The sequence below is a fragment of the Juglans regia genome, chromosome 7, assembly GCF_001411555.2.
Source record: "Juglans regia cultivar Chandler chromosome 7, Walnut 2.0, whole genome shotgun sequence".
NCBI lineage: Eukaryota > Viridiplantae > Streptophyta > Magnoliopsida > Fagales > Juglandaceae > Juglans > Juglans regia.
Window position 1 is genome coordinate 22,127,163 of NC_049907.1, and position 12,169 is coordinate 22,139,331.

General features: G+C 38.0%; 1 protein-coding gene across 1 annotated transcript; it reads right to left on the reverse strand.

Moving 5' to 3' along the window:
* Positions 1-6,822: 6,822 nt before the first annotated feature.
* LOC109008424 (receptor-like kinase TMK4) lies at positions 6,823-10,883 on the reverse strand. Its single transcript, XM_018988504.2, has 2 exons — positions 8,454-10,883; positions 6,823-7,642 (listed from the first exon to the last, which is right to left on the reverse strand). The coding sequence occupies exons 1-2, from the start codon at positions 10,723-10,725 to the stop codon at positions 7,134-7,136; spliced, it is 2,781 nt and encodes a 926-aa protein (XP_018844049.1). The 5' UTR covers positions 10,726-10,883; the 3' UTR covers positions 6,823-7,133.
* Between the last annotated feature and the right edge of the window lie 1,286 nt (positions 10,884-12,169).

Consider the following 12,169-nt stretch of genomic DNA (forward strand, 5'->3'; position numbering starts at 1 on the left):
ATCTCCAGCTCGGCCTTCTCAGACTTCCATCTCTCAAACTCTTTCTTTGCCCAAAAGGCAAACATACGCCTCGACCGAACCTCCTCTTCCCAATCGTCTAGATCGGCAACGATCCAGGCGGCTAGGTCGTCCACACTCTTTAACAATCAAATATTCAAATGCTAAGAAAGGGGGGAAAAAAAGGAAAAGAGAAGAATAAGCCGTACCAAAGAATGGAAACCTCTTAGCCGACCCACCATGTCCTAGACAGATTCGCTTCTATGAGGGTGGGAAGGGCCTGCTCGCCTCTCCCCTCGAGCCCTTGGCACTAACTCGTTATGGGACCCAAGAGAGTATGGACCTGGAATGGTGAAGCCAGTAGAAATCCCGCTCAAGTGAGCACAAACAACTTCCTCGACAGGGCGAATAGGCTCCACTATGACAAAATCAAGTAAAACGGGTTCCTCCTCGCCTCCATCGCCCTCTAAGGGAAAGTCCTCCTCTTGAGGGGAAGATCCCCCGTCACCCCCAAAAAATGACCTCGTCACCCCCGAAGGATGAGTCAAAACGAGAAGGAATGAAAACTCGCTCCTCGCTCCTCGCTCGCTTCCAACTCAGTGGGCGGGGTCTCACCCCTAGAGACTGTAGTCGGAAGAGAGCTAAGAGTAGTTTCTCTCCCACCATGGTCTTTCTGGGGGCTTGGAGGGACCAGCACTTCTTGATCTCGATCCTAACCCTGACCCTAACCCTGACCCTGACCCTGACCCTCGTGGACCATTGGTGAGGTAACTCTTAAGGGCATCGAGGCATAGAGGCCTAGTGAGAAGGCGGTGCAGATATCTATTTCCCTCTCTCCTTCGCCCTTCGCCGAGTCAGCTGGAGCGATTTTGGGAAGCTCAAAAGAAGGCAAGTTGGCAAAGCCAAATTCCTGAAAAGGGAGGTTGAAATCGAAAGAGGTGGCCAAGTCAATAAGTGTTTGGCCCATCAAATCATCAAAATTGTCAAGGCTAGGGGAAGTCCCACGGGTAGGCGATTGTGTGATGGCGGAAGAAGAGGTCGACAAAGGATGGTCATCAGCACAAACAGAAGCCTTGGCACTTGCCATGGCGTCACTTTGGCCATGGGTCAAGGGCAACTCGGGAGCTTCAATGCTCGAGCGAGAATATTTATTTATTTTCTTAGGCAGAGAAGGGGCAGGTCTCTTCTTTGGAGGAGTCATCACCTTCATCAGAAACAGACGACCACTCACAACCAATCGATCAGGCATAACCAAAAAACGATCGATGTTGGCTGGGGTTAAAAGGACCTCACTCCAAATGGCGTCCTCATTCTCTTAGACCTAGGCAAGGACCATATTGACGCAAGCTTGTTCTCACCTCGAAAAAGTGACTGCCCTTTGTCGTCGAGAACTTTACGCCAATTGGCATTGACAAGAAACTCGCCCTTTAGGGCCTCACAGCTAGGGAACTGCCGACCTTGACCGGAAATGAAAAGGAACTTCTTTTGCCATTGTTTGGCATTGGAATGGCGAGATTCGAGTCGTGGAAGGTGTCCAGAGTGCGTACGAAAGCTACAAATGTTGCCTGTGGAGCCCCTAATCGAGTAAAATGCAAAGAACTCTCAGGCGGTCAAATCTAGATACTCCTCCCTTGTAGGCTTTAAAATCATCCTCCAGACGATACAACTACATAAGAGAACCCTCCAAGCATGAGAGTGAAGTTGAGTGGGACTCAGCTTCAAAAAATCTAGAATGTTGGGCACCGGGCGATAGAAAGGAAGTCTTAAGCCATGCACAAAAGCGCAGGCTGGCAAGGCTACTTTCTCGAAGAAGTCTTCTTTATTGAAGACACCTCGGCGAGGGAGTTCAAGAATCCCATAAGAAGTCTTCAAGTTAGTGAGGTCCTTAATGGTGAGAACCAAGCGCCAATCAACGCTCTCAAAATAAGGAACATCTCTCTAAATGGGTGATTTTGTAGCCGACAAGGGAGTGTTGTGAGTGGGAAGCCGAGAAGAACCTTGTTGGGCCATTAAGAATCGAAGGGAGCTAGGATTTCATGGCAAGAACAAAGAAATATTGGGGATTGTAAGGAAAGTGTGAAGAGAGAAACACATGAATGTAAAAGAAAGAAGAAAGACGAGAGAATAGAGAAGAAGAGGGAAAACACGAAAATACACAAACATAAAAGAAAGAAAGGGAAAAAGAGTAAAAATGTGAGTATGAAGGGGTAGCAGAGCGACGGTTACGTGATCGAGTAAAGAAATCAATGGGGGCTGACAACAACATCATTACACAATCTGATAGTGTAACGGAAAGGGGGGATTCACTAAATCTGGGAGATGCGTGTTGTAGAAATGGATGGCTTTTGAGATCTCCAAGGCCCCTGGGAAATGAATCGTCAAGCGGGGTGTTTGCTAGATTCCTGCCCAAAAAGGTCATTTGTTAGTTACCCATTAATAACCTTAACGTCTGCACGATGGAATGAACGAAGCCTAGACAATTACACATCTAGGTGGGGACAGTGCAACAGACTATCAACGACACTATATCCCAAGTTGTGGGAAGGTTAATCGACAAGCGGGGTCGCGTTGTCAATAGCTTAATTCTCCTTCCGCCCACGCAAAGAGAATTAGCAGGGTAACTAGAGAAACCTTTATAGTCCTTCATAAGGAACGGGCCCAGTCTGGAGGTCCAGCCCAATGGATAGCGAGATTGAGGTCGTTGAGTAGATCATAGAAGCCAATACGACTCCATTCGGTAATCGCCAAATATAACAGAACAGATACTTAATCCAGGGAGTTGGGATAAATCTTACATCTCTAGGATGAGTATCACGTCAAATGAATAAGGTAATAAGAGCAACGAGCAGATAAGACCGAACAGGATAACCATCATTGGTATTTATCGATAATCTACTACGCCTATATATACAGTAAGAAGGTGATGGGTACATGTTAGCATTTGACTTATGCATCTTCATATTCATCTTCATATTTGCATAATATCTCTCTAAAATAGTCTACATAGGATTATGCATATTCAAAATTTTGCATAGCTATGAATAGTGTTTCTTCAAACACTCTCCAAACCTTATTTTACTATTTTTTCTCTCTCCTACCCATTAAAATCAACTTTGTGGAATTTGTATTAAGATGATTTTGATATATGAAATTTGTATTAAGTTAATGATACAAAGTGTTTTTTAGTATATATTAGTATTTATTGATAAAATTGATCATTTTGATATATGAAATTGGTAATATTTAGATATATGGAATTGGTATTTTTGAGCATATAGTGCTAATTGTAAAATATATAAAAAATAATAATTTAAAAAAAAATAAAAACTAAAAAATAATAATATTTTATTATTATGTAGTTGAAAGATGCATAATTCAATATAAAAATTTTTCTTGATATACAAAATCAATCTTCAAAAGATGTGATTTTAAATATGCATGAGAAACTAATAGTAATGCTCTAACTACTCATTGAACCAGAATATTAATGATAATTCATTTCACGTATCACTGACTTAAGTATCAAAAGTGCCTCAGGCACGTTGGGCCACCATCTTTATTTGTTGCAAGTAAAGGACTTTTGGTAGATCATGCAACACATCCTTAACACAGTTTTTGAAGTTTAATATATAGAGAAATAACAATAATATAATGCCCAAGAAAGCTAATGTATTTGAATCGTGCGTCCCACCAAACACTGATATGTTCAAATATTATAATTAATTATTCACGGATAGACAAGTAAAAATAATGCCCTAATTGATCGGCTATTGAATAATCTTGCAGCCGACCATTTTGCGTGCCCTACAGATCAAATCTATACATTATAATTATATATTCAAATCCATGCATGCATACGTGTATGAGTTAGTAAGAAAACGCCAAACAAAGAGATATTTAACAAAAGAAAACATCAGCTGAAAAAGTAAAAAAGTAAACAAACAAAGGAGCTGGAAGATATCAGATAGCACGATTATATTCTTGGCTTGAACTATTTATCAAGATCCCTCTTACGGTACTAGAGCAAGTGACTGTTTGGTATAATCAGTTCATGCCAGATATTTATAAATACATAAATAGCGAGACATATACAAAAAAAAAAAAAAAAAACATATACATCCTTATGAAAGGTGTTGAGCTTGATATTGTTAGGCTTTTGAATTCAAGGCCGGCCATTTGCTTAATCTCAATTGACAATTATATGATAGGTGATGAGCTTATTAAATTCCACATATATATATTATATATAGTTTTTGCTTGTTTTAATATATATATCTACCTCTATATTACATTTTTATCATTCAACTTTACAATGAGTTAGGTTGTGTTTTGGAAGGAAATATTGGTATCCTGATTGATGTGTGTCTATATGCTATCCCTATGACTGATGCTAGTAGCAGATTTGGAATTGGACGAACGTGGAGAAATATTTGGTTTTTGCCTAAAGAGGCGGGTAATTTTATCGTCCAGAGTAGTCCGTTTGAGTTGACCGTTTATTACTCTTTGATTTTTTTTATAATTTTTCTTTTCATGTTTTTTTAATATATTTAAATATTTTTAAAAAAATAAAAAAATAATATTAATTCCAATACTCTTAAAATCACTTTCTTAATCATTAAGTAAAAAAAAAAAAATTAATTATCAAGCAATCAAATTGAGCGGTACAATTGGAAGATATAGTAATTTTTTCCTTTGCCTAAAATATTTGGAATTGTGACTTTGAGACCCTTTTGTCCTTTTGAGCTCAATGGGTGTAGCACTGCTCATATTTTTATTAAAAGTTTACAATGAAGGTCAAAAGATTAAGAAAAATGCTATTTGTACCATAAATAGGTCTCGATAAATTTTTTATTATTATTATTTAATATTTAAGGAAGTATTTTTTAATAATGTTATGATATATTTTTTAAAATGTGTAAAGGTATAAAAAATAAATAAAAAGATCAAATGGCCTTATTAGGATCCATCATCGGGCAACACTCTCGTAGGGTATAGCAAGACTCAAAGATTAAACTTACCAAGACTTACAATTTACCAGTCATCCATTTTCCATTGATACCTCCAACCTACCAGTTTTTGTACCTACCTACTTTCATGCCGATTTGTTCCTTTATCATTTGTTTTGACTTCAAAATTGATAGAGGATAAGATTAATATATAAGTATCGAGTTTTGGGTATTAAGTGTTACAATCATAACTTCAAGACAGAGATCTCTAGATTTCTTGACCAATTATAGATAGAGATAGATAGACAGATAATGTGAGCCTCATATCATTGATTTTATATTTAATGTTATTCAAGAAAATCACACGAACATCTATAGATTTTATGAAAAATACTTTAGTTACAAATTGATTATATAAAAATAAAATATAAATTAATATAGTTTGATATAATATGTCAGATTGTAAAGTTATTTTTATTATAAAATAAATCTAACGGATTCTATGAATCTACATCAGTTTGTGAGTTTATTTTATATAATCTTTTTATGTATATAATAGTTCTCAAATTTTATAGAGTCTACGTTATATCTCAATCTCTCTTACTTTAAAATGTAGACCCTAGCGTTATTGAGATTAATATATATTATATATATGGTTGATGCCGTATGTGAGCTTATTGCTCGTACTCATATCTTGTTGGCACCAATAATCTTGACTTTTGAACCGAACCTCAACAAAGAAAAAGGAAAAAAGCATTGCGTATTGTAGACTCATCAGCAAAAGAAGGTTTTGCAACCCAAAAAGCAGGGTCGTTTTCATGTGCAGCATTAATCAGATTCTTTTTCTGATTTCGGTTGCGGTTGCGGTTGCATATCTAAAGCATCAATTCATCTAATAATACCCACCCCGCATGTGCAGCATTCCGAAAGTCATCTATAAGGCAAAGAAAAAGGCCCCTCTTTTTCTATATTCATTCGTATATAAACCCTAACATGCGCCACTGTCTACGCTGTTTTCTTGTGACACCACCCACATGTGCTATTTCACTTGCAGCAGCAACAACCCCACCACCCAATTCTCTCTGCCTGCAGATTCCATTTCCATCATTCCAGTTTAACATTTGTGTACCAAATATTTGATAGGATTCAAGGTTTTAAGTGTTAAGCATGAAAAAGTACTTCGATTTAAAGAAATTGATCTATCATGTAAAATCATCATTTGTCATAAAAGATTAAATAAAAAGATATCAATTTTATTATTTATTTTATATTTCAACACTATTCCTCAATAGGCGTCGGGCAACCCAACACGTAGAATATTTAATTAAATAGAATAGCGTATAGAGTCAGAATTCGAATTTAAAACTTCTGCTCTGATATTATGTGAATTTATCACTTATCTTAAAAGTTTAAATTGATAAAAAATATATATATATTTTCTATTATTTATTTTATATCTTAACGGTCAGTCACCTTCCACTTCAGATATCATATCGAGCATATTCAATTTTTGAGAAAAGAAAAAGAAAAAGAAGTTTAGGTGTCAATGAGTTATGGTGGAAGTTTGCTATTGAGTCCCAGTTGAAAATCAGGTACAGAAAATCCTGATGCTGGATCAAACCACAAAAGTCATCCAAAAAGAACTTCGGTGCCTACAAATCAGAATTGTGCAAAGCTTTTTGGTTGCTGTCAACGTAAACTCTTGGGAGTTTTGAATGGCAGACACTTTGTGTCCCCTGCATCTTTCAGATTACTTCTTGGTCAAGACATCCAATTCGAAGAGATCGAGATCCGTTTAACACATTAGAGAGTCATTCTATAAAAATAAAAAGCAAAAGAAAAAGAGAAAAAGAAAAAAAATAGTACGCGCACCAACACATGTTCAAAGATCATACAAATAGTTTGAAAACTTCATGAAAAAAATCATACATATCTGTACCCTTCCCCTATATTTCAGATACAACCTCTGACCATCACCAAAATATTAACTGGTTAGCTTTTAAAAATCAATAGATTGTGAAAATAACGAACAACAAAACAAACCAAAAAGAGGGGCATACTTTGGTAAACCACTAGATCAAACACCTTTGCAACCTGCCAATTTTTTTCTCAGATCTTGCTCGCCCCTACTTTTCCTCTTCCTCTTCAGTTTCAATATTTTTTGCTATGCATTTTTGTTTTCTTTTTTACTCATCGACAATCCATTGAATCAAATGAGTCTGCAAACCCTGAAGGTTTTGAGGGGATACTTGATTGAGTTTGAGATATATTGTTGAACATCGTGGAAGTACCTTCATTCGCTTGCCATCTTTGCAATGCTTGAGGAAGGCTCATGTCTAGATCAATGCCATAGCTCTCCTCTGCTTCGTGACAAGTAGGTTTCCACTGCTCTACAAGAGGACTTAAGATGTTGACTGCGTGGCCCATGTCTGGTCTTTGATATGGCTCGCGAGCAGTGCAATGTCCTGCCAGCTCAGCAACTTTGTATATGCTCTCCATGGTCTCTTCGTTAGGGTTGAGAGTTTGATCAATGGCCTTTGGGATGTTCTCCTTGTTGATTTGGACCCTACGGAACCACGTGACCAGATGAGACCTCTCATCCGGCACAGTATCATCTAGGGCTCTTCTACCAGTAATCAGCTCCATCAAGACCACTCCAAATGCATATACATCCACTTTGGTTGTCACTCTTCCAGTAGCTGTTGGCAAACAAAGAAAATATAAGGGGATCAAATGTATGATATCCTTTTGAAGACTCATTTTAATCTTTTGTAACAATTTATAAGTATCTAATCTGAGCAACTTAAAACTAGTGGAGTTCATCAAAGCAGACAAGGATGATTCACAACAAAAATTAGTTAACTCAAAACCATGGACGTGCTCATAGTAACTTTCCAGAAATAAGGATTACTGGTAATGATTAGCTGGAAAACATCGCGACAGAAAACATTACGACACAAGCAAACAAAAAGAAAAGTTCACCCCTACAGAGGAAATACCAGAGGCTGTTGTGTATAGATATATAACACCTAGCCTCATCGGCAAACAAAGAACTTGGTTGGAGAATACAGTTTTGACAACATGACAATGCAAAACTAGTTATTGGTGAACGAAATGCAAGTGATCAAAATTTCATCCTCCCTGTGGCACTTTATATTGAGAACTAAGGTTTCCAAAGAAAATATAATGCTATCATTGGAAGCTAATATTTCCAATCATTCTGATCATACAAATACTATTTGCGTTCCTTCCCTCTTGGGAATTTTGGGCGTTGCCGAGAAGAAGGTAGCACTTTTAACTAACATCTTTCTTACCTAATGTAAACAATTGGTTAATAAAATGGAAACAAACTGATTACAATTCTACCAGTTGAGAAGCATCAAACAGAAATTGGACAAGAGTGAAATGGCTACACATCCCAGGTAATTTTACCAGAAAATGCTGGTAAATATGATTTTTTTTTGGCAAGTAAATTAAAACAAAAACATAAAATTCTCCATCTTTTCTTACCTGCATACTCAGGTGCGAGATAACCAAATGTCCCTGCCAACCGCGTCTCGACAGAGTACTTGCCATCAGGCGCATTCTTAACCAAACCAAAATCCGCAACCTTGGCTCTCATATCATCCCCAAGAAGTATGTTAGAGGGCTTTAAATCTCTATGAATGAAACTTTGTTGAGCTAAGCTGTGGAGATATTCCACTCCACGCGCCACATCCAATGCTATTGTAACCCTTTGCTTCCAAGTAAGAGGAGAGCACCCATTCTCAAGCCAATCGAACAAATGCTGTGTCAAAGTCCCCTGAGGCATGTACTCGTACACAAGAAGCCTCTCATTGCCATTAACGCAGTATCCTAAAAGAGCAACCAGATGCCTATGCCTAACTTTGGTAAGGACAGCAATCTCTGCCTGAAACTCATTCATTCCTTTAGTACCCACTGCCACAGATTCCATCCTCTTGACAGCGATCTTAGTACCATCATGCAATTCTCCCTTGTAGACAACTCCAAATCCTCCCCTACCCAAAATGTTTTCTTCACTAAAATTGTTAGTTACTTGTCTAAGAACTTGGATCGAAATAGCTACATTTCCACCCTCGAAAACATGAAGATCACTACGATCACCACTGCTCTGACTTTGCAATTCACTAGGCACTCCTCCATACCCGTTCACACCACCCATTATGCCATTCTTAACAACTTCCACCCCATTTTCAGGATTCTCCACCTTCCCAAATTTCCTATGCCGCTTACCAAGATAACATTTAATCGAAACAAACAATACAGCCACAACGAAAATTACCACAGCAATAACTATACCAGCAATCATACCGGGTGAGACCGGAGTACCGCCAGATGCCGTTCCAGCCGGAGAACCACTCGGTGTTGTGCTATTCGAGTCCGTAGGAGTTCCGGCTCCACTTCCAGAGCTCGGGGTAGTCGTTCCAAGCAACGGATTACCTGTCCAAGTAAACTTCACCGTCGATGCGAACTTCGGAATAGACCCATTTAGGTTATTATTTGAAACGTCAAGAACTTGAAGGTCCGGTAAGGTGGCCAATTTATCCGGTATCGAACCGGTCAAATCGTTATTTGCCAGAGCCAATGTCCTCAACGATGTCAGATTCCCAAAGGCCGGTGAGATCGTCCCAGAAAAACCCTGCTTCGCGAAATTTACAGTGGTAATCTTCCCCTGCGAATCGCAGGTAATGAAACTCCAACCGTCGCATGCGTTGTTATCTTGCCAAGCATTCGCTAGCTTTGTCGGATACCCCAACGCCGCTGCAACCTCGAGCAATGTCGTCACTTGCGAATCACAAAGCCCTGGAGTATTCTTACAGAAGCTATTGGTACCGTCAATAGTGCTCGTCACACTGTTCGGAAACTCTGGGAGAGGACCTTGGAGCTCATTGTTAGACAAAGAAATGTTCTTTAAGCTGGAGATCGACATCAATGAAGCTGGGATGACGCCGGTGAACTGGTTGTCGCGGAGCTGAAGATCAAACAAGCTTGTGCATTTCGACAAGTCCGGGATCGGACCCGTGAACTGGTTCTTCTGCAACCATACCTGGCTCAATTGGGTCATTGAAGACAAAACGTCGATGGTACCAGACATCCCGTTTTGCTGGTTGTTGAGCCAGAGGTTCCGAATCCCGGACCCTCCAAAAGATTTGGGCAGAGGGCCAGTAATATTGTTGTAAGAAAGCCGTAGATCCCTCAAACTAGGGAAGGAGGCAAAGATATCCGGCAAGGACCCATAAACACTGGCATTGCTGGCGTAAAACGTAACCAGGCTAGTCGCCTGAGTCAACTCGGTGGGGATGGTCCAGGTTGGAAGATTTGAGTTGTCGTCCAAGCTAAACGTCTGCAGACTGGTGAGTCCTTGGAAGATGTCGGGCGGGATGGAGGTGAAATCGTTTTGGTCAAGGTAGACATGTTCGAGGAAGGAGAGGTTGGCAAGGGAGGGTAGGGGTCCGGAGAAGGAGTTATGTTGGAGAGAGAGAGACGTGAGCTGGGTGAGAGAGCCGAGATCGGAGGGAAGAGTGCCGGAGATCGACTTAGAAGCCAAGTTGATGGAGGTTACACGGTTGCTGGAATCGCATTTAACGTTCTTCCAGTCGCAGCAGCTAGTGGTGGCGGACCAGCCGGACGGGGCGGGCTTGAGGGCAGCGAGGAGCTTGGACATGACAGCAGCGTCATCGGCGGTGGCGAAGGATGAAAGAGTGATCAGAACGGAGAACATAAAGGCAGTGAGACGAGGCAGGGATCTCAGCGGACCCATTTTGAGAGAGAAAGATGAGGGGGATGTTTGTGGAGACGACGGAAGAGAAGCGCAGCAAGCGACCGAGTGTTGTCTCGGAGAATGTGTTTTAAGTTTTTGGCAAGAGGGTTGGGGCAGGACGGAAATAGCTCTACAGTGACATGGAGGTGGGGTATAAGGGTCACGGCTTCATGAATCACGGTCAGTTTTCTTAGGAGACTGCTGCGGGAGATGCTTTTGTTAATGTGAAATGATATTACTCTGTTAATGCCAGTAGCGAGACCATGAAAAAAAAATTAAAAAAAGGTTCCTTTGTTAACGTAGCATTAGTATTCGGGAAGAATAATTATTTTAATAATTATAAGTATTTAGCATTGGAAAATGAGTTTTATAATTATTTTATAACTTTATTAAAAAATGAGAATAATTCTATAAAATTGAAGTTATTTTAGGAATGCAGTAAAAATGACTTAATTAATTTTAAAATAAGTTGTAAAATAGTTATAAAATAATTATGGATATAAAATAATTACGGAAATAAAATAATTATGGATATATCATTGCTAGTAACATTTAAGGTATGTTGAAAAGTTTTATAATATTTACTAATAATTATATAAATATTTTGAATAATATTAAATAAATAATAAATATTATAATACTCATTTTATATCAATTTTTTTATACTTATATATATATATATATATATATATATATTTCCCTCTAACACATATCTATTTTAGCTAAGATATCGCTAATCCGGCGCGAGTAATTATTGCTAGCCTTATATTGTGTGACATTGACTTATTAATAAGTTACCAAGGAAATTACTGAATTTATTAAACTGACGCGGTCCATTCTCAAATAAATTACTAAGGAAATTATTAAGGAAGTTACTAAGTAATCTGGCGCGGTTCAATCCCAAAGGAAATTACTAAACTTATTAGTAAGTTATAAAAGGAAATTCCTAAACTTATTAATAAGTTTTAATGCAAAATATCGGTGACATTCTTTGTTCTCATGATTATCATAATTCATATATTCTAATCTTTTAATTTTATTTTAGTTCATTAGGCAAAATCATACATTAGTTTTTTATATGGGCGAAGACTTTGTGTATGAAGTAAAAGAATATTAAGGTTGTATTTGGATATTAAAGTGAATTGAGTTGAGATGATAAAATATTATTAGAATATTATTTTTTAATATTATTATTATTTTAGAATTTGAAAAAGTTGAATTGTTTATTATATTTTGTGTTGGAATTTATAAAAGTTGTAATAATGAATTGAGATGAGTTGAGAGTAGTTAACTAACCAAACGAAGCCTTATGTTCTTTGAAATTCTTTACACCACATAACATTTAATGGCATAATTTAATTCATAAGATTTAAAATTCAAATTTTATTTTTTAAATTAATTATATTATGTGTATGGTGTGGTGTAAATGATTTCAAATATAATT